The sequence below is a fragment of the Lissotriton helveticus genome, chromosome 4_2, assembly GCF_964261635.1.
Source record: "Lissotriton helveticus chromosome 4_2, aLisHel1.1, whole genome shotgun sequence".
Classification (NCBI taxonomy): Eukaryota; Metazoa; Chordata; class Amphibia; order Caudata; family Salamandridae; genus Lissotriton; species Lissotriton helveticus.
In genome coordinates this window covers 56,244,072-56,268,033 of record NC_136064.1, presented here as the reverse complement: position 1 = coordinate 56,268,033, position 23,962 = coordinate 56,244,072, and the positions used below count along the sequence as shown (strand labels likewise).

Sequence of the window (23,962 nt, the reverse complement as noted above, 5' to 3'; positions counted from 1 at the left end):
TGTGGCCTGATTGGCTGCAGTTTGGTCTAACATAATGACTTAGATAGTCACTAATGTGGAAGTTTTTTCATTGGTAGCTGAGGCTACTTTACTTCCTGGTTTATTATAACTGTTATTTGCTATGTACAAATGGCATATTACTGCTTTTTTATATACCGTGGGACTCCTACTCCGACGACGGGGAATGATTCAGGCATGTGAATCTATGAAAGACACCAATACTGGAGAACCACAGGTTACAGGTAAGTAACTATTGTTCTTAATGCCTAGTCTGTCAAAATATTGCTTAGCCTTGTTGGACATAAACTACTTAACAGCTTTGTAGGAATTCCCTCTATTGAAAGAAACCTTTCCCAAAAAACAGCATCTGTATCCACTCTCTGCACAACTTTGACCACTGGCCCCCTATAGAACACATCCCTTAATACAATAATACATTTTTTGCATTTCTCCGGTTTGACCCATTGTATCAAACACAACATAATCCCAAGGGGACTTTGGTATGAGAAACGTGTAAATAGCAGGTTTTAATGTTCCTAAAGCGTTGTCACCATTCTTACACTTAGAGCATCCCTCTCAATTTCAATAACCATGCCCGGCCCCCAAAATGAAGTATTTACAATCTGCTTTGTTCTGACTATTCCAAAATGGCCTTAATGACAGAGCTCTACCATCAGACTTTTCGGGATTAGAACTATTTCACCTCTCCAAATATACCCCCCTTGCACACACAGTTCCGTTCGTACTTTGCAAAATGACTTCAGTTGTACTTACAATGCTGACTTGTGTGACCATACTTTCCGAAGATATTCTGTACCCTTTAATAACACACTATCTTTCTTATATTCATGTTCCCACAATTCATTCTTAAATCTAGAATTTCCAGAATCATGTACATATGCAACTTGAAAATCATTCCACACTTCGTCTTCATACACAGCCAACTGCTTAGGCATGCGGGAAAGAAAATCAGCTATGACATTCCCTTTGCCTGGTTATTTTCCACTTTATAATTGTAGTCTTGTAGGGCCATATGTATCAACAAACTATTTTGCAATTCCTAAATAGCGATTTTTAAGGAATCGCTATTTAGGAATTGCAAAATGGTATGTATGAAAAAAATCGCTATTTTTTAGCGATTCCTTAATCTTCCTTATTTGCGAATTCGCATTTTGCGAATTCGCAATTAAGGAATAATTTCCAATGCATTCCTATGGGCCCGGAGGCCCATAGGAATGATTGCGAAATAATTCTCAAATTGCGAATTCGCAATTTGCTAATCGCAATTTGAGAATTATTTCAAGGGTGCAGGGGTGTCTCAAAGACACCCTGCTGCACCCCTGAAATGTACATGTGTGTGCATATGGCGCACATACATGCCCTATGGGCATGTGTGTGCATCACATGCCACCTTAAAAAATGCCAAAATATGCATTTTTTTAAGAATTCGCAAGTTACCATCAACTAAAAGTTGGTGGTAATTTGCGAATTCTTAACCATAATTCGCTAGCCAAAAATGCTACATACATAGCATTTAAGGAATCGCAAAATTACGATTCCCTAAATGCTATGGCAAAATAAGAAATCGCACAACTTTGCAATTCCTTATTTTGGGAATGTTTCATACATCCCAAAACATGCAAAACGGCCGTTTGCGAGTCGCAAAGGCCGAAATTCTGCGAATTTCGGCCTTTGCAATTCAAAAACGGCTTGATACATATGGCCCGTAGTTTCACTGATAGCATGGCTAATCTAGCAGAAGTATTAATAGTTCCTTACGAGTCAAAATCTTAACCAAAGGTTTGTGATCACATCTCAATGTAAAACATCTTCCCCATAGAAACGCCTTAAAGTGTTCAGCTGCCCACGTACATGCCAGAGCCTCTTTTATAACAGAATACCTTTCTTCCATAGGAGTAGGAGACAAAGATCGTGATGCTTGCACAGTTACACTCTCTTTTTCATCTTGCACAACCTGAGTAAGAACAGCTCCTAATCCTTTACAACTTGTGTCAGTTGTGATTGCACAAGGAACATCAGGATCAAAACCTTTAAGTTATGCTTCATTAGCAATGCAGTATTTTACATCCTGAAAATACGTTTCACACTTATTTGTAAGCAATTGACTGATCTTTTATGTTTTGGCTGTAAAATTGGTATATAGTTTGAACAGAATTCAGCTAGTTCAATAAATGACCTTACTTCCTCCTTGGTGCTATGAGCTGATGCATTTTGTATAGCATCCACCAAGAATGGTTTAGGTTTAATTCCTTCACAATCAATGTTATGACTCAAATGTAACACTAGTTTATGCAAATAATCATTCTGAATATTCAGTTGTTAACCCACTTGATCTCAGAATCCTTAGCAATTCTTCCAAAAAAAGTGCAGCTTATCACTCAATGAGAGTATCCAGGCGCTGTATTGCTGGGCTTAGTCAAAGAGCCAGGTATTGAGTTTATTTCTGAAGTCGGTCAGTGAGGGTGATGTTCGGATGTGGAGGGGAAGGGCATTCCGGTACTTGGCTAGGTGAGAGAAGGAGTGTTCTCTGCTGTGGCTACGGCTGATGCGCGGTGTCTGTTCTAGGGCGAGGGAGGTGGAGCAAAGGTTTCTGGAAGGTTGGTGGAAGTACAGGCAGTGGTTCATATATGCTGGTCGTTGGATTTTGGAATTTTGATCAAAAATAATGTGAAGATTTTTCTGATCACACCAACCTAAAATAGACGGACCCTTTTTGTCAACATACAATTTCCCATATGCATAGCGATTTTTAACTTCCAACTTGAACCATCGGAAACCATTATATCAATCTTCTTACCATCGTACCCTTCTGGTTGTATATCTGTGGCAAATCATTTCTTCCTACCTCACTTACGAATGTGTTCCTCCAGATCACAATTGTATAGGGTGACCCTAATTCTGCAAAAAACACTTATGGTACACACCACCAACTTAAACCAACACTCCGGTTTATTACCAACTAGCAAATATCCATCCTAAATATTTAAAATGAGTATCTACAATTTTGAAATGTACTCAACAGTATCCACCTCCCTCTCTGCAGAATCTTCCTGCTCATTCTCACAGCCATTTACACTCTTTACTTTCTTGGACTTTCTTCTGCAAACCTTAGTGTATTGACCCCTAACTCCATAGTTGCTAACTTTACTTTCTGACTGTACATGAAGTGGCAAATGGTCTAAACTGTCCCACCTGTAACATCTAGTAGGTTCCTTAAGTGGGATTGCAAGCTTTAAAACTCCCCCTCCCTTTTTGTACTTAGAATTACCTTTAATCTTTGACACAATGTTGGATTATTTTGCTTCAGTTTTCAAAGCATTAGCACACCTACTATACGTTTTTGCTCTTTGAACGATTGCCCATACATCATTTAAACATGCATCCCGTATTAGATCTTCCTGCAAACCTCCAAATACACAAGCGGTTGCTAGCTTTCTTAACTCGCTGACATAATCATTAATGGAGTCATGCTTAAGTTTTTATTTTTTACTTATAACTTGTTACTCCTATGCAAACTTTGGAGCGAAATGCTTTTCTAAATTTTAAAGGGCTACACTGAAAACAGGGAGCAGACAGTTAAGTTCCTCACAAGCCAACCGTCTCAAGCTCTCCGCAAGATTCTACTTCACCCCTACAAACATTTTAAATTCACATCATGACTTAAGCATTCTGAAGAAATAAAGACCCCATATCACATGGTTAATAAGATCCCAAGGTGTTTAAACTTATTTAATACTGTAATCATCGCTGCCACTAGTACTGTCTTGCTTCCTCTCTGCACAGCTCATTGGGTAGTGTAGAAAATTCTCGGAACTGAGGATGCCACACCAGTCAGCAACAAATATACCTTCATGACGTCATATCCGGGGAAGATGAAACTGCTTCTGACATGGTATAGCACCAGCTAGTGGCCCTGGGCAGCTGTTGCAGAGGGAAAAAGTTTCAAGAGCCATCAACAACCCTACAGTAAATTTTTGTTACCAGTTCCCGAGCTACATGCTCGGCAGATTTTATCGCCCTTAAGTTGGCAAGATCTTCCTCAAACGACAACGGACTTGAGTATTGAATAGGACCTTTGAGTTTTCATGGGATCCCGCCCAGACTGGAAGCCGGGACTAGACAATCCGACAACGTGTTGCATAGAATTCTTTTGATATCTCGAGTTGCTTCCAAAATTAGGGCTTTGGTGGTGAGCAGACTTGATTTGTGATCACCTAGACTGAAAGATGTTGACCGTTAACCGATAGAGATGAAGTTCTAAACACACTCGGACCTGGGTAGTTGACTAATCGGTGGAACATGGCACCAAGGGTAGAGCATCAAGCCACATCAAAGTATCTTCAAAGTTCCCTGGTCATAGCACACAGCCAGAGAGTAGACTAGAGCTGGCATGGTTTAAGGCCTAGTCATGGGAGCCACAGTGGGTACCTGAAGTCCATCATTAGAGTGAATGTTGGGGGGCTAGTTTCCGTTTTTAGATGCCCTGTAAGACCACACCTTTCTTCTCACCATGCCCCTCCTCAGTGTAAACACGGGCCGATTCTAAATTCATGGCCCCTATTTCTGATTTGTTGGGTGAAATCCTCTTGCACGTAAAATATAATGATTTTAGTTTTGGAAGGACGGACAGCTGATCTGTTTGATTACATGGTCATCCGCTGATCTAAATGTTGTTTGGTAACCGCAACAATAAAATAATTGAAAAAGGCAAGTGCTGGACTTTGGTTGATGCCAGCACAGTGTCCTAAGAAAAATAGTGGTTGGGGAAGTGTATGAAAATCACAATGGCATCTCAAGTAGTTACCTCACAGTAAATATTGTCGCGCCTTTATAATGTACGTCTTTATAATATTTTTACTTATAATGTGGAACGGGTATACTTTACAAAAACAACAAGCTAATATAATCATGCAAAAACATGAAAAGAAAATGTTTTGGTTTGTTTTACCTTTTATTATAACTATAATATATGTTTTCCATTTTCCATTGTGTAATTGAGCTCAGAAATGGCTGAATAAGACACTATTGTAAACAAACGTGCTGTACATTTTAAACTGTGTCTAGAGAGTTAACAAAATGTGCTTTGAGTGAGTTTTTTAACAGTAAAGCTTGCTGTTCACGCGTCTTTGCTTTCTGCTGATTTTGTGCCCAGCTTCAAAGCACAAAAGCGCTGCATATTTGCTGTTCTTCAGTCGACCGAAGGATTGAGGATGGGAAGTCCCCAGTTACTTCTCTGATAAGAGATTCAAACAGAGCCCTCTGCTGGGACCCTCGCACACATCAAAGGGGGGCTACTAATGGGAAGGGGGGTCAAAAACCCCTCTAGGCCAGGTTACTCGTGTACAGTGTTTGTAAATGCAGGCAGCTGCAGTGTAGAGGCACACGGTGACACATCTTTCGGCCTCTTATAGGGGAACACAGCAGTGGTTAATTTGTGCCGATGTTTGCCAGTGCTCAGAACCAGTACTTAATGATTAACATCAGAACTTATTTGTGACTGCTGACCTTATGGTGGTGCTGTTTGCCAATAATACTAGGGCATTCCAGACCATTCTTACTTTGGTTGACCTGGAATAGTCCCAATGATCAGTATTTGAAGTGTGATGGTTAGTAGATAGCACTTGTGCTTGCATTTGGCAGTGTAGGCAGGGGCAATAGGTGGTGCAAGCTGCAGTGTCCTCTGAGTAATATTTGGGCCCTGGCACTTATGTGTTTTTTAACAAATTAAGCACGGTAACAGAGTACCCTTTCTGAAAATAGTGGGGGGACTCTGACCACCAGCGTCAACCCTTGACTTGTGCCTGAATTCAGAGTCGTAGTACTATGGAGAAGTACACTTCAGCATCTTTTTCCTTTGTTTTTGGTTTCCAGTTCCCGTGGAAGGCCTGAAGAATCAGAAATGCTTTGATGAGTTGCGATTGAACTACATCAAGGAGCTTGACAGAGTGATTGCCTGCAAGAGATCCAATCCCGCCTCCAGCTCTCGCCGCTTTTACCAGTTAACTAAGCTGTTGGACTCTGTTCAGCCGGTAAGTGATGACTGACATGAATTGTACATGGAAGTAAAACATGGTGTCACTGACACAATGTCCAGGAAAGGAATGATGTCTTGTTCCCAGGGCAGAAATGCAGGAAGGGGCATTGGGAGACTGTGCAGAGGGTGGAAACTGTGATTTGGACAGTGAGCAGCCACTTTCAAAACTTGCTGGCCTCAGTGTGCAGTAGAGCTAGTGAACATAGTGCTAAGAAACAGGTGCATAGAGGTCGATAGACACAATAGCAGGAAGGGGTGGGGACAGCCTGTGCTGCGGGTTCTGGGGAGAGGATGTGGCCTCAAGGAGGAATGCGCCTCAGTGGCCCCATGAAGTAAATATATCAGTGGCACCGACAAGAAAGCGCCTTAGTGGCCCTATGATGTAAATATATCAGTGGCACCGACAAGAAAGCGCCTCAGTGGCCCCATGAAGTAAATAGATCAGTGGCACCGACAAGAAAGCGCCTCAGTGGCCACATGAAGTAAATATATCAGTGGCACCGACAAGAAAGCGCCTCAGTGGCCCCATGAAGTAGATATATATCAGTGGCACAGACAAGAAAGCGCCTCAGTGGCCCCATGAAGTAGATATATATCAGTGGCACCGACAAGAAAGCGCCTTAGTGGCCCCATGAAGTAGATATATATCAGTGGCACCAACAAGAAAGCACCTCAGTGGCCCCATGAAGTAGATATATATCAGTGGCACCGACAAGAAAGCGCCTCAGTGGCCCCATGAAGTAAATATATCAGTGGCACAGACAAGAAAGCGCCTCAGTGGCCCCATGAAGTAGATATATATCAGTGGCACCGACAAGAAAGCGCCTCAGTGGCCCCATGAAGTAGATATATATCAGTGGCACCAACAAGAAAGCACCTCAGTGGCCCCATGAAGTAGATATATATCAGTGGCACCGACAAGAAAGCGCCTCAGTGGCCCCATGAAGTAGATATATATCAGTCGCACAGACAAGAAAGCGCCTCAGTGGCCCCATGAAGAAAATATATAAGTGGCACCGACAAGAAAGCGCCTCAATGGCCCATTAAGTAAATATATCAGTGGCACCGACAAGAAAGCGCCTCAGTGGCCCCATGAAGTAAATATATCAGTGGCACCGACAAGAAAGCGCCTCAGTGGCCCCATTAAGTAAATATATCAGTGGCACAGACAAGAAAGCGCCTCAGTGGCCCCATGAAGTAGATATATATCAGTGGCACCGACAAGAAAGCGCCTCAGTGGCCCCATGAAGTAGATATATATCAGTGGCACCAACAAGAAAGCGCCTCAGTGGCCCCATGAAGTAGATATATATCAGTGGCACCGACAAGAAAGCGCCTCAGTGGCCCCATGAAGTAAATATATCAGTGGCACCGACAAGAAAGCGCCTCAGTGGCCCCATGAAGTAAATATATCAGTGGCACCGACAAGAAAGCGCCTCAGTGGCCCCATTAAGTAAATATATCAGTGGCACCGACAAGAAAGCGCCTCAGTGGCCCCATTAAGTAAATATATCAGTGGCACAGACAAGAAAGCGCCTCAGTGGCCCCATTAAGTAAATATATCAGTGGCACCGACAAGAAAGCGCCTCAGTGGCCCCATTAAGTAAATATATCAGTGGCACAGACAAGAAAGCGCCTCAGTGGCCCCATGAAGTAAATATATCAGTGGCACCGACAAGAAAGCGCCTCAGTGGCCCCATTAAGTAAATATATCAGTGGCACCGACAAGAAAGCGCCTCAGTGGCCCCATTAAGTAAATATATCAGTGGCACAGACAAGAAAGCGCCTCAGTGGCCCCATGAAGTAAATATATCAGTGGCACCGACAAGAAAGCGCCTCAGTGGCCCCATTAAGTAAATATATCAGTGGCACAGACAAGAAAGCGCCTCAGTGGCCCCATGAAGTAGATATATATCAGTGGCACCGACAAGAAAGCGCCTCAGTGGCCCCATGAAGTAGATATATATCAGTGGCACCAACAAGAAAGCGCCTCAGTGGCCCCATGAAGTAGATATATATCAGTGGCACCGACAAGAAAGCGCCTCAGTGGCCCCATGAAGTAGATATATATCAGTGGCACAGACAAGAAAGCGCCTCAGTGGCCCCATGAAGAAAATATATAAGTGGCACCGACAAGAAAGCGCCTCAATGGCCCATTAAGTAAATATATCAGTGGCACCGACAAGAAAGCGCCTCAGTGGCCCCATGAAGTAAATATATAAGTGGCACCGACAAGAAAGCGCCTCAGTGGCCCCATGAAGTAGATATATATAAGTGGCACCGACAAGAAAGCGCCTCAGTGGCCCCATGAAGTAAATATATCAGTGGCACCGACAAGAAAGCGCCTCAGTGGCTCAAGAAGTAAATATATCGGAGGCAACGACAAGAAAGTGCCTCAGTTAACCAATGCTGTAATGATCTCCAGTCACAGATGTATCGGTGGGTGAATGTGTGACCGCATTGATGGATGGTTGAGTAAACAGAGGCTGGACGAATCCATGGGTGATTCGGTAGATGAATACATGATTGCATGAATGGATAAGTGTTTGGATAGGTATGTTTGTGCGTGTAGGTGTAGAAGTGAATGCTCTTGTGCTTCCATCCACCTGCTGCAGCCTAGAGTGTGTTGTTCACCATCAGTGGACAATCTTAAATGCCTGCTCAGATTTGCTCCATCACTAAATCCTTAGTTCACGTTCAGATATTCCCCATTTCTTAGTAAACCAGAGTGCATGTACACGATAGGATGAGTCCCTGAGTAGAAGAAGACTATGCATGATGTTATGATGGAGCGGGCTACATAAAGCAAGTAACACAATGAAGATACTGGAGTGTTCTGCACATGAGAACACACCCGTGGCTTGCAAATCCATATACAGATTCAACAGTGTTCATGGCACTTGAACCAATGAGAATCTCTTCATCAGAAAGAGCAACATGGTTTAAGAAAACACCAACAAAAGCAAACTGCTGCTTTTGGGAAGGAGTTGGGAAATAATTACAGCTAATACTATCTAGTCAGAATTCCAGCTACTAGCTAGAGCTTGGTGAAGCTGGGGAGCTGCTGGGGACGGGGCAGGTGGTGTTAACATATAGACATAGAGGGAGACATAGAGGGACCAAGAGAACAGAACTTTGAGTGGACCATTTGTAGGGAAGAGGAACATGGCACTGAAAGGGATGAGGGCACCGGAGACCGGGATGGAGAAGCCCAGCAAGAACAGATGATAAGAGAGTCAGAAGGTGAGGGAGGCGGGATGTCTGCTGGTTGAGGGAAGCATCAAACAGAAAGAGGTCGGACACCTATATTCAACCTATAGAGTGAGGGATCAACAGTATATGGGCATAGCCTAGACATGCACCCTCTGGCTGGTAGGTTGAGCTAGTAATTGCAGGTCAGCCTCCTCGGAGAGCCTGCTCAGCAGAAGAGCAGAGGCGCTATGCCTCCCTGCTGTAGTGAGCGCCTGGGCTCCGCTGTGCTCAGGAGCACGACTCCTGCATCTCTGTGGCCTACCACGAGCAGCAGTAGTGTGGATCAACCATGCATGTTAGGGCTTCCGCACTCCAAGGTTCCTGTCTCCATCTTTGTGTTCCTGTTTCAACGCTGGCTGTGACCGCGCTGTCTGCGTCTGTTCATGCAGCACTTCATGAGTGAGAGCGTAGTCGTTGGGTTTGAGAAGCAACTGAAGAATCGCAGTTTCAGAGATAAAGGAATGAGCAGTCCCTGCAGGAGCAAGAATCGCAAAGCATCTGGTTGGTCAAAGAAAGTTTCTCACTGAAGCTGCAATTATGAGCTTCTCTAACTTGTGAGTAGGATTTGACAATTGTGCATTACAAAATCCACCTGTGGAGGCTGGGTGATCACACACAGACTGCTTTAGCTGCTTGAACGACCATCTGTCATCAATTCTTCAACAAAGTACCCAGAGAGAGTGGACTTTCAGGCAGCCCCATCCAGCCACTGGTTTGGATGTGTTTTTCATGGTTCACCACTCCTAAAATGGAAAGTCCATCTCGACAAAGATATTTTGTGGATGGTTACATTCTCCCATGTGTATTCTCATTTGATGATGATCGGGTTCAAGTAGTCCCATTGTTAGGCGGGAGATGACGCATTAACAGTTTAATAGCTTGTCTATGATTTGTTTAGGAAACGTTTGCTGGTTGCATGCCTTAGCGTACTATAAGACCTAGTGCTATATTTTCTAATGAGCCTTGTGCGGTAATATATTTTACCCCGTGTGTTAAAATGTTTTACCTCGTGCATTACTATATTGCCTTCTTGATAACATGTTGTTGGATTTAAATCTTTTTAATGATCCCAGAGTGAAGATGTGTCTGCAAATAAGCTTTATTAAAAATTCAATAGAAATATTGGTCATCTGTCTAAAGTATCTCCTGTGTAATGTTTTGCTGCGAATGTCTTTGAAATCCTCCACTTAGAATGTACATTTAATCTTCAGATTAATTTTGACAGCACTTTTCTTTGAGAGTGCATCCTACCTTCGCTAATGCAGTGTGTTCAGGAAGGGGCCCAACTCCTAGCTTCCATGTTGTTGTGGTCTACGACGTTGCTTCATTAAGGGATTTTTTTTCTAGGACAGCTGAAGGCAACACACACAAAGGTCTACAATTACTGCCCAACATTTTGCCTAACACAATGTTTACATTTGTATACAGCATAGAAATGAGTAAGGGAAAAACACAAACTATGTTTGCTGTTATGTTGCTTAGCATGTAATATAAACAGTAGATAGAGATGATCGTCTGCTGTGGGTTTCTTTTTGGACATTTTATTCTGTAGTGTTTTGGGTGTTGGCAATAGAAAGCTTTTTGTGCCAGTAGGCACGCCTATTGTTTTTAATACAAAAATACTTGAAGTAGGCTTTGGGTCAGCCCCTTGATTATGATTGGACGTCTTTGTTGGCTTTCTCAGTTGTCTACTCTTGGTTTGATGGCTTTCCTTTCTATTGTTATGTTATGTTATGTTACTGGGGGTTTTGTAGAGCGCTCAGCTGCTCAGAGAGCGTCCCGGCGCTATAGATCCTCACACAAACACCAGCAACAAACAAAAAACAGCCCTGCGGCCTCAAACACCACAAAAACAGCTTACAGAGCAAAAAGATAAGTTTTAAGTCCCTTTCCAAAAGCAAACAAATTGCAGCACGTTCGCAGCGTCAGGGGCAAAGTGTTCCAAAGACGGGGGGCAAGGTAGCTGAAAGAGCGACCTCCACAGCGCACACGTCTCACTGCCGGCACAATGGCATTGGCCTGCGCAGCCGACCTCAAGGGTCTAGATAGAAGTTGACCCTTTTCTGCAAATAGGCGGCGCCGAAATTGTGAAGCGCCTTAAAAGCTGTCGTTAAGGTTTTAAAAGCGATGCGCTTCCGAATCGGCAGCCAGTGCAGAGTCACAAGGAGGTTGCTCGCCCTGGCCCTTCTGGCAAGACCAAAAATTGCCCTGGCTGCAGAATTTTGGACTATCTGCAGGCGGGTCAGCAGATATTCAGGGAGACCCAGGTAGAGGATGTTAGCATAGTCCAGGCGTGACCCTATCAGGGCCTGGACCGTAATCTTCTTGTGCTCCAAGGATAGACACGGCAGAAACTTTCTTAACATCCTTAGTATGGCAAAGCACTTCCCCGTCAGGCCAGCTACCTGGGCCGTGAAGGAAAGAGTGTTATCAACCAACATGCCCAGGTTCTTAGCTGTAACAGAATCGCTGGCAGGGGGGAACATGTTCGCAGGCCACCAATGCCTCCAACTCGGGTCTGCAGAACAGCCAAAAAACAATATCTCGGATTTGTCTGAGTTGCATTTGAGGCCGCTTTTACTGAACCAATCAAACACAAACTCCAGACAATTCCGGATGGCCACTCCATCGAAATCACTGCCCCTGTGACAAGTGAACAGGAGCTGCGTATCATCCGCATAGGACACGATCTGAGCCCCTAGCTCCTCCACCCGAGCCGCCAAAGGTGACATGAAGATGTTAAAAAGGGAGGGGCTGAGTATGGAGCCCTGCGGGACCCCAACCTCAAGCTGCGGCATAGGGGCGGCGAAGGGGGGGGCCCAGATCGTTTGTCTGCGGTCGGCCAGAAAAGATTGAAACCATTCGAACACTGTTCCCCTCAGGCCAATCTCCCAGAGTCTTGTCAGGAGAAGGTCGTGGGGAACGGTGTCGAAGGCCGCCGACAGATCTAGCATGATGAGCAAGGCCTTTCCACCCCTGTCAAGGGTTTCCTTAACAGCCTCCGTCACCTCGAGTAGAGCGGTTTCTGTACTCAGGTTAGATCTAAACCCAGACTGAGACTGATGTAATAAGGAATTAACCTCTAGAAAGCTGGTTAAGGTGGTATGTGCATGCTTTTCAGCAATTTTGGCCAGAGCGGGCAACAAGGAGATTGGCCTGTAGTTGGAGTGCAATTTGGCATCTGCATTTGGCTTTTTAATAAGGGGGAGAACAAGGGCCTGCTTCCAAGATGAAGGGACTTTTCCCGAGCTCAGAGATAGATTAATCATGGGATTAATAATAGAGTTAAGAGCAGGCGCCAGGGTCGCTAGACACTTGGCAGGGCAAGGGTCTAGTGGAGAGCCAGATTTCAAATTGGACAAGAGGTCAAGCGAAGCCTGAAGCTCTAAAACAGGGAAGCAGTCTAATATAGGAATATTTGTGTCCGATACAGATGAATATGACCAAGGATTAACAGAGCCGTCAGCCACAGAGCCACAATCCAAGATGTTATGGGCTCCTTGCAAGGCTGATTGGATGGTACGAATTTTATCCGAAAAAAATACTGCAAGCTCCGTAATCCAAGGTTCAAAAAAGACAGACGTCGGAGCACAGCAGGAGGGAGAAATAAATTCTTTTACAATCTTAAAGATCTCTTTGCAGGAGTTATCTGCTTCCTCAATCCTTTTAGCTAAAAAGGATTTTTTCACTGCCGTAATCTCCTTATGATATTCCTTCACTGCTTCTCTATAAGACCGCTTAGCAGATGTGTCATACTGCTTCCGCCAGATTCTCTCCAGCTTCTTGCAGTGCCTTCTCATACCAGCCAGTGCAACTGAGAACCACGGAGCAGATGCTCTTGCCAGTTTTGACCTAACCTGGCGAGGAGGTGCCAGCGCTTCTAGACGTGCGGTGAGCCAGTTCTGAAAACAGACTACATCGTCCTCCAACCTACCTGTGAGAACACAAGGATAGGTCTCCAAGTCCCGGGTAATCATAGCTGGCGTGACTTTGTGAAAGGCTCTAGGCATACGTGCTGTTTGCCGCTGCACGTTGCGATCAGTCGCTCGGTGATGTACTATCACAAAGTTCGCTAGGAAATGGTCCGACCAGAGGACTGGGGCAAGGGAGGAAAGGGACACTGGCACAGTTGAAAAAATTTGATCTAAAGTGTGCCCTTTCTCATGTGTGGGCGCTTGTAAGTGCATATGAAATCCTAGCGAAGATGTCATGTCCAGGAATTTTTGCACTTCAGGATCCTCTCCCTTATCCATGTGGATGTTAAAATCCCCTAGGATTAGGCAGTGTTTTGACCTGAGACTGAGTGTGGAAATGATCGACAGCAAATCCTCAGTAAAAGAGCCGAGAGGGCTAGGGGGTCTGTAAAGCAAGATCCCCAAGCAAGATTGATGAGGGGAAAGGGCTAAGGAAAAGGCAAGGGTCTCGCAGCCTGATAGGTTTTCCACGGGCAAGATAGTGCAAGGAATGTGCCTCTTTATAATAAGCGCCACTCCACCTCCCCTTCCCTTACTTCTGTCACACCGGAAAATAGCGTACGAGGGAGGGATGGCAATAGCCAGATCAGGTTCCGATCCCTCACCAAGCCATGTCTCCGTGAGAAAGAGACAGTCCGTATCATCATAAGTTAACAGATTATGGATGTCAAGAGCGTGTTGGGGGAGGGACCTAGTGTTTAACAAAGCACATTTGCTGCCTAACGAAGGGAGCTTGCACTGGAAAGTTTCAGTGGAATCAGGAATCCACCCGCACGAGAAACACTTAGCAATAGCCCCAGCAGAGTAGGGGATGACTCGCTGACAAGGGGCCGTGTGTACATTATAGGACAAAAGTTCATCTCTACTGTACATCATGCCGGGAACTCAAGAAAATCACCAGACACACGCCTCCGGGACGCAGACGGGCTGACTCAGGCGAGACTCCGGCGCAGGGACGGCGCTCACGCAAACGCGACCGCTAGCGCGGGAGACCACCGTTTCCTTTTATATAGGACACTAGAGCGCTCTCACCACTCTAGCCCACACTCAAAATGGCCGCCGTAGGCAGAAATCCCTGGTCCCAATCTAAAGCCCTAACGGCATCTAGAGCCGTGAAAGAGTGGCGAAAATGCGTGTAGATGGGCTAGAAGTATGCTGAATGCATTACAGTGTGAAAAACACAAATTTACACAATTATTAAAATTTCAATAAAAACGAACCGTTTTAATCGTACAATTCGTAATTAGGACAGCGTGCTCAGCGCTACACAAATGACAATGCTAGCAGGTATGCTGGTATGCGTGAAAGGTCTCGCGAGCGCAGTCCCAGGGCTCCTTTTATATGGGACACTAGAGCGCTCTCACCACTCTAGCCCACACTCAAAATGACCGCCGTAGGCAGAAATCCCTGGTCCCAATCTAAAGCCCTAACAGCATCTAGAGCCGGGAAAGAGTGGCGAAAATGCGTGTAGATGGGCTAGAAGTATGCTGAATGCATTACAGTGTGAAAAACACAAATTTACACAATTATTAAAATTTCAATAAAAACGAACCGTTTTAATCGTACAATTAGTAATTAGGACAGCGTGCTCAGCGCTACACAAATGACAATGCTAGCAGGTATACTGGTATGCGTGAAAGGTTCTATTCTTGTGCTTGTCCCACCCAGGAGCATGTCGGTGTCATAGTGCTCTGATTGGATGAGTAGTGTCTTCCACTGCATATCTCAAGGGCTCTTTTTGATATTCAGCACTCCTTTGCTCTTGCCCCACGTTTTTCCTGTGCCTCCCCCATTCACGTGTGATCTCTCAAAGATGCCAATAGTTTGGCCTTTTAAAGCCATGACAATTGGGCTTTGCCAGTGCTTGTTTATGTCACAGCCTGGTAAATGGAAATCATGTAACTTTGCAAGTATCTTTAAATAACCCTAAAAGGTAGTTAAAGGTAGACCTGTTACTTTAACTACGTGACTTAAGTTTAGTTACATTTCGTGTAAATGCCCAGAGGATTTTATTTGTTAAATGAAATCTTGAAATAAAAAAACTATCAGCCTGATTCATGTACGGGCCGTTTTGCGTGGCCCTAATAGCGAATCATAGCGACTCGCTATTGAGGACACGCAAAACGGCATTCATGTAGGAATTGCTAAATCAATAGCGATTCCTAAATGTTCTCTATTTGCGAGTAGCAATTTGCTACTCGCAAAAAAAGGAATAACTCCCCATTCATTCCTATGGGCCAAAAGGCCCATAGGAATGAATGGGGAGTATCCCTCATTTGCGAGTAGCAATTTGCTACTCGCAAATCAGATAGCGATTTTAAGGGTGCCAGGGGTGTCCAAAGGACACCCTGTAGCACCCCTAAAATGCACAATTGAACAGGTGTTGCGCACACACATGTCCAAAGGACATGTGTGTGTGCAACATGCAACTTAGAAAAATGCTTTTAAAAGCATTTTTCTGAGTTTTTGCTATTTACCGAGAGGTCTGACCTCTCGGTAAATAGCGGCCCAAAAGTGCTAAATCGCAATTTTTTATTGTGTCATGAATAGCATTTGAGGAATCTCTATTAGAGATTCCTTAAATGCCATTCCTCGCAAATATGCGAATTCTTAAATAGCGATTTTTGCATTTGGGATGATGAATACCAAATGCAAAAATCGCACTCGCAAAGGGCCAGATTCTCAGAATCTGGCCCTTTTGCGAGCGCTTTTAGCTACATGAATCAGGCTGTAAGTTCCACTGTCACTGTGGCATGGCAATATTCCCCATTCCTCACGCACAGTAACCTAAAAATACCGCAGTTTGCACTGCGCCCCATTTCTTTGTCAAGAATGAGTAAAGTTTACATTTTATGTTACAGGTCTCTTAAATGTAAACTTCTCAAGAGTAAATAGATCCTTAGTAGCCAAAAATCCATAGGGCCTGTTTGAACCATCCCCCTTATTGGACCAAACCCCTAGTTTGTACCAGCCTCCCTAGTCAGATACTTGTGAATGCTGATAATATAACATAATGCGTGTCTCAACACCTCTTGTGAAAACCTGTCCTCATACGTCTCTGCAAACTTATGCATGCTCTCTGGAAAGCATCACCCCGGGAGGGGCTAGGTCAGCGTCCCCAAAATGTGAATATAAAATATATGGGTTCGTTGATAGTTCCTCCTCTGCTCACCTACCTTCTTTAAAGCTGGCTAGATAACTCATTATGCATTATTGTTTATGAGCCATAGTTGTGGAACTCTTTGTGTATCTTGGATAATAATTGACCATTGACTTGGAAGTAAAACCAAAAAGATATGGCTTTGTATTTACTTTTGATCAGGTATTGTGTCTAGTACGAATTCTGCCCTTATTTACTTTTCGGTGTAGATATTGGCTTACATTTCGAGGCCTGTCTCAATCTGACCTTCCTGTTTCCACAGATCGCCAGAGAGTTGCATCAGTTTACATTCGACCTCTTCGCCAAGGCCCAGATGGTCAGCGTGGATTTCCCCGAGATGATGGCTGAGATGATCTCTGTCCAGGTGCCCAAGATCCTGTCTGGAAGAGTAAAGCCCATCTTTTTCCACAGTCTGTGATGCCCGTACCCAACCAGTGCCTTTCCTCCCACCGCCTTCTACGCATAAACTGTCCTGCCATGCTGCAGTGCCTTGAAGCCTGCTCTGAAGATTTTCAAAGAGATGTATCGGACTACTTGACACCCGGACTTGGGGGTGGGCAGGTTGGCGTTGAAGGAAGATTCATCCGTGGAGTGGGTTTAATAGACTTACTACCTGCAGTAGCTTTCTTCAGACTTTATACAGTAAAAACTCCTTTCTAGGCTGGTGGCTCGACGATCACATGTTGCTGGATCTGAGATGCTGTTTACTTCCTGGACACCGTGTCCCTCTGGTATAAGCTGGGTCTCATTCCGTCCTGGTGTCAACATGGTCACCCCATATTCTGCACTTACATCAGTAGCAGCAGTTTACTGGACGTCGCATTTGGGTTGTTTATTTCTTACTACCTACACATTTTGTGTTTTTATTGTTTTCTTTATTATTGGTGTCCGAATTAGCATATTGTATGGTTTATTGGCATTGATTACTCTGCAAAAAATAAGGTGCCCAGAATGCACACAGTGCTTTATATTGTGTGTGTCCTTTCTAAGGTGTGATTTTCGGTTAAATCTGGTTGCTGTGAGTTGCTTGTTTCCTTTCCATTTTCCAGTTTGCCCGAAGCTTTTTCGCGGCTTCATAAAGGTTGTTAAATGATTCATACAGATAGTGTGAGTGACTTTTCTGTACCTTGAAAGGTTGCTACATTGTCATCACAAAATGAAAGTTAACTACAGTCCCCAAAGGCAGAGGCAAGAAAAAAGGCCTGGGCCGGTGTTAACCTACATATATATGTATATGACCAGAATGTGCCTCGATCCAGGCGAATAAAGCACTCTCATGGGGTAGATGCACAGCTCAGATCTCAGCCTGGGCGCCATCTCTAGCTCCAGAGCCCACTAAGGTTGCTGCAGCGACAAGGAACCTGCTAAGCATGGAACTGGATGGGGATAAGTAAGTTACTCAAGTTGCACTCAAACGATGGGCTGATCTCAGACTGCAGCCGAGCGCTGAGAGGCCCTTCAACCTGGCACATGAGCATTAAGATTGGCTTGTGTTCTGCTGTGGACATCCCATCTGAGGCACGGGTTAGCCTGAGCACCACCTTGTGTGTAGAGGCTTTGCAGCTTCTGGGAGCATCGCTAGGAGCAGCTAAGCCAAAGCGGTGTGCTATGCCGCAGAGCTGGAGCAGCCAAGAAGATATGAGACCATGCCAGCAGCTGGGCAGAACCAGAACCATCGCCCATTCGAAGGCGGGAGGCAGATGAAGAAAAAGGAAAAGAACAGAAGCACATTGAAAAGTAGACTTATGTTCCGTAACTAAATTGTCCATGGAGTGAAAAAGCATTCCTCTATGAAACTGCGTGCCAGTACTCGTCTCACATTTGAAATGTGCATTTTTGGATTTTGCCCGTTTGTATGTGGGATCAGTTATCGAATAGATGGACGTTACCGTAAACAGTAAGATACTTTGAAACATTTCTAAACTTTGATTCCATGCTTGGATTGGCGAGATGGCAGGTTTTGGCCTGCAGTTTGCAAAGTAGATTCTGTTAATAAGAGCAGAGTTAGTCACACATTTACAAATTGCTACTCGTATTAGTAAAGACGAGCTTCTCTTGTTGCCTCCCTTAGGCGAGGTTTTTACGTTTATATATACCCTATCAATAATGTTTTCACAAACTCGATTGGTTCGCAGTGGACCGAAGTGCAGTCTAGCTTGCAACTTGTATGTGTCCTTTGGTGTTCAGCATTATGTCTGTTGTTTGTGTTTGTGGGGGGTGTGAGGGTTGAGTTCCTGTGACTTACTGAAGGGCGCGTGTCCTCTTGTCCAGTACAGACTTGTCAACAAATCCAGCCTGCTTAGTGGTCCATCAGCAGAACAACCCTGACCAACTTAGTGGTTACTGATTCTTATTCGAGTGGTACAGCCTTGGACTAAGAGCGTACCAAAGTACATAGTCCTTACTTTAGTTTTCTTTATCCTAAGTCGGGTTGTGAGATTGGGATAGACAACCAAATGCCATTGGTGGTATTCAGGGATTGTTGTTAGGAGGTTGATTGTTGGGAAGGGTTATTTTCTGTCTCACACTATAGACTCTACAACCCTTCGACGCCATTGAAGGTTTATTGGATTTGCATTGAATGTTAAGAAGTTCAGGGTTTTCTTGTAAAAACCTGCATCCACTGTTAAATGCAAGTGGGATTTGTGTGGTGTGCTGTGCCGATGTGTCAGTGTATACATTGGCGTTACTAGAACACGGCAGGGTACCACTGTAAGATCAACCTGTCCCTACAGCTTCAACTCTCTTTACATACAAATCATCCATAATGTTTGTAAAAAACAAATTATGAGGATGCCCAAGCAATAGCAAGGCGCTTGTTACCTCTGTTGGGCGGCATTACTCTTATTGTAGAGGAGGTCACACCTCTGGCACTCGCATTTGGAGTGCCGTCTGGGGCGAAAGACATCTTTACTATGGGAAAATTGAGTCCCTTGTGAGAGCATGGTGTGTATGCTTCTTGAATGTTGTTTCTACAGCAGCTGCAGGCAGAGCCCAGTTTCTAGGTCCCATCATGTGTGCTCGCTGCTTATCCTACCCTTAAAATCATGTGCCCTGTCTCCCTCTCTAGTCTCCTTCTCCTCCACAATCTTGACGTTTTTGGTTTCCATCTCTAGAACATTTTTCAGTTGAGTCGGAAAAGTGCAAAAAACAGGGGTTACTTTCTGAATAAATCAACTATTTTATTGTGGATTGTCGAATTCAAAGTTGTTTGTACATCTGTCCATGTACATGGGTAAGAATTTAAAGTAGGACAAAATTAGGAGCTCATGTTGTGTACTCGAATATAAAATATAACCTATCAAGCGAAATCTGTACCCACGTCTTTTGTGTATATTCATATGCATGTGTATGTATGCATTTATATTCATATATATATGCAGATATAGAACATGTATTTGTATATACATATTTATGAATATATTCATATATGTATACATACATGACACATACATAAATACGCATTCATTGTATGTGGTAGTTGATTAACACATTGCACCTTATTGGTTCTCTTTTAGGATGCGATTGTTCACTTAATACACCCTTCTGATCAATTTCAGGCATTTTTCTTCATTGTTTTGGGGTAACAAATCTTATCTGTTTTCATAATTGAATGTTTTTTTTTATCGTGTTATTTTGTTAGTTAAGGGAGCTAAATCATTGTTGATGTCCCGTATGCTTGAAAAGTGCAATGTTGCCATTTACCTGAGTATATTGAAAAAAGAAGTACTAATGATATCAAATGTACATTATGAACCTGAACCTATTCAAGGAGCTGGGGTACTTTAACGAGAAAACATTGCAGCTTCGGTCCCTGGCTGCAGCTGACCCCGCTTGTCAAATTTTGAGTGATTTTAGTGCATATTTTCTGCAGCTCATCAGATTGCAATTATGACTTTTTGACAATTATGTGCAATGAAATCAGTGTTCCCTCAAGACAGCTTATTTTTCTAATAAACGCTTTAAGAATTAGGCACAGGGCTAGTACATTGATGCGCGCAAGCAGCTCGCGAAAGTGTGCAATCAGTCCACTGGTGCATGTGCACAGTGGGTCACACAAGCAGCTCTCGCAGGTGCAATCCACTGGTGCATGTGCACAATGGGTCACAAAAGCCACCTGCTCAAAAACACGACTCACAGAAGCAGCACAAAGACTATTCAGTGCAAGTACACAGTGGCCCACAAAACAAGTGTGCAATCCACTGGTGCATGTGCACAATGGGTCACACAAGCAACGTGCTCAAGAACAGGATGACTCTTAGAAACACCATACTCAGTGCAAGGGCGCAGTGGCTCATAATAACAACCTGTACAGGCATGCAGTAGTAGAGAAAAAGCACACTGGCAACCTGTAGAAGTACTGAGTGATTCGCAAACCACCTGTGAAAGTTAATAGTGATTCACACTAGCAGCCCTAGCCAGTGAATAGGGGTTCACACAAGCTGCCTGTGCAAGAGCACACAAAAGAATGTAATTATTCACTGGAGCAGATATTACCTATTACAAGGTAATTCACAAAAGCAGTGACGGCTGGCGCAAAACTCAAGTATGGCCGTGGGGGAGCAAGCCCCAAGATGGGGGATTAGGGAGATAAGCTTTTTTTTTTTTTTTTTTTTACTTTCCTGTTCCGATGCTGCCGGTCACCATGGTGCTTCTGTTCTCTTCTGATGGTGTCCCAGCAGTCCTTGGGAAACCAGTGCAATCTCCCCACCTAATCCCGGCACTGCTCTCAATGGCATGAAAGCAGCGCCAGGATTGCTCTGAGCGGCTTGGTTTGCCGCTCAGACAGTGCCTGGGAGTCTGTGCTGTTTCCCACAACCTGGCTGTGCAACACAGCTGGGTTGGAGAAACCTAAGTGCGCATGACGATTTTACCAGCCTAAGGTGTCCGGCCAAACTGTCATGCGCACTTACAGTGTGCACTACTCCTCCCCTGCTGTCGTCAGGGCCCTGTCTCTCCTAGACATGGCTGGCTCTAGAGGGAAATGGTTAATATAATGATAATAAAAGCAATTTGGTATTATTTTATTTTTCCCTGTTTCCAACGCTCTGCCGCCGCTGCACAAAAGGAAGTATGCAGTGATGTGTAAAAGCAGCCTGTGAAAGTAGTGATACAAGCAACGCACGTGCACAGTAATTCAAATCTGGAAGTCATGAAAGTATATACTCACTCTAACTATTGGTGGAAGAAAGCAAATATGATTTACACAAGCAGTTCTGGCAAGCACATAGCGGTTCGGACAGAACCTGTGCGAGGGTCTAGACTAGAGGCTGGTTGAAGCAAAAGGCAAGAACAGGCTCTGCAATCTGCTGTAAGCAAATCATCAGAGGTAATCACATTCGTTGCCCTTGTAGAGCAAAAGAGGTACCCTTTGGGATCTTACATCCTCAGTTACACAGTAATCCTCCAAGGATTTGAATGCATGTCCATGCTGCTCTGAATTGGTGTAAGTATGTAACCTTGCCATGCAATTTTGTTTAATAAAGGTTTTTGAAAATCAACAAAAAAATAAACCTCCAAGGAGGAGAGATAGTTAACATTGGAGCTTCACACATTCAGCCAATCAGTCAAGGGCGGCTTATCCCCCGAGAGGCTATCCAGGCGCTGTGCGGTGGGTGGAAGTGCCACCTTATTCTGAATAAAAATTAAAATGGGTATGCTGCAAATGTGAAAACTTGTGGGGTGAGCGCATTATGGGTGGCGCCCAGTGCCCCCTGCGGCTGCTCTGAGTTGAGCCATCCTGGGGACCAGCTAGATCCCAGAAGCTGGAAGATGAACAATGCTGTTTCCCAGCAGATCCCTTGGCACCCAAACTAGTGTGAGATGCCGCTTTTTCTTGCGTTTTCTGCCTGTTTTTTCTTCACACTGCAGTTGGATCATGTCAGCGCTCTTTGAGGCTCAGGGCCTCTCTCCTGGCCCTCTACCATCTGCTGCTCTCCAAGGCCACTGGCAGTCTTTCCTATATTTGACTTTGGGAACTATCTGAGTGTATTTGCACCCAGCAGGCTCCCCGATGTGCAGACATGTCTTTTTTCATGTATTTACGTCCCTTCTGTAAACCCAGTTCATTATATTCCTTCTGTTAAACGTGCTTTCAAAGTGCAAACCCAGCCTGCAGGCTGCCTTACAGTACAAAAATATAAAATATTTAGCGTGCATACAAGAAAACAGACAGTGAGAAATATATGGCAAAACAGCAAAGATAATACAATGCAGGAAAGATGACAAACAGACCAGGAAACCAATTAAGGAAACTTGCATTTGGGGGAGGCTTTGAGCCGGTGGACCATCGCTGCAGTGTTACATAGTTCTGCGCACAAACTATTGTTAAAATACCGCAGTTTGACTAAAATAAATGTTTAAAAAAACGAGTATGCATCTGAAAATGAAGCACACACACAAGATACCGACATACAATTTCCCTGATTTTAACTAGCTGCCTTGAGGCATCACTAGTCTAGGACAGCAATAAAAATACTACCTTTTTCCTGGAAAATTTTTCTGTTTTTTACGAGTTTCTAAGAGTTTGTGAAATTGTTCTGTTATCCACGCGCCCCAATCTGCCACCTGTCTGGCCTGGGCCATCCCCCTCTTTCCACAGAGGCCTGTAGGGGGCTTGGATGTACCAGGAGGTTGCAGAGTTTTGTACAGTGCCCCCACCTCAGAGAAAGCAGGAGAGTGCAGATGGGACTAGTTGAAAGCAGAGCTACATGCATGCCATTCTGCCTTATTCTTGCTTTGTGGTAACTGCAGAGACTGAAGACATCTGATGCATAGTCACTGTTCTAGGGATGTTGATCGCCGTCAGCCTACCAATCAGTACCACAGGATGGTCAGTATCTGCGGTTTATGTGATTATATAAATGTTAAAACTGCTTAAGTTGCGCTGCATCTCACTGTTCTTTCATTTGTTTTCTTGTATTTTCTAATGATTTGAAAGAAAACAACGAAATGAAACAAATATGATATGGCTCGAACCTTTATTTCCCTTTGCTTTGAGTGTTTTGTGGGTTCGGTCTGTGCCTCCTGGACCTCAAAGGATGATGTATTCCCAACAAAGCATTGTATGGCCCACCTGAATGTGACCACGAGGTGTGGTGTTCTGATCTCTTGAAAATAAAGGCTGCCATCCCGGATATCTGAATCTAAGGCGCGAATTTCTAGTGTCGATTCAAAAAAGATTTTCTGAATAATCTTAAACGGAAATCACGTCCCATGAATACAGCCTTCATTGATCAAAGCTAGGTACCCAAAATTTAAAACACATGGGACCAATTTTGGTGGACGGTGTTAGTACCGTGGCTATGGCTGAGTATTTCACTCCCGCGATGGCCATATAGAGGGATCTCCGCCGGCCTAGCAGACATCTCATGATGGTGGTTCCAGTAAATGCATTGAAATTATGGCAGACAGATGGCTCTGTCAATAGGACGAAGCAATGTCAAACTTCCATTTATTTTTTTCATTTTCAAAAAAGAAAAATCCAAAGAAAATTTAAAAAAAGAAGAAAATTACCCCCTC

General features: G+C 44.2%; 1 protein-coding gene across 2 annotated transcripts in view; it reads left to right on the top strand.

The window, feature by feature from the left end:
* Positions 1-23,402, top strand: part of AR (androgen receptor) — a 530,339-nt gene extending 506,937 nt beyond the window's left edge. For both annotated transcript variants that reach the window (XM_078640138.1, XM_078640139.1), the window contains exons 7-8: positions 5,893-6,050; positions 16,704-23,402. In XM_078640138.1, the coding sequence (XP_078496264.1) occupies positions 5,893-6,050; positions 16,704-16,859 (314 nt within the window). In that variant the 3' untranslated portion in view covers positions 16,860-23,402. The remainder of the gene's footprint in view (positions 1-5,892; positions 6,051-16,703) is intronic.
* The last annotated feature ends 560 nt before the right edge of the window (positions 23,403-23,962 follow it).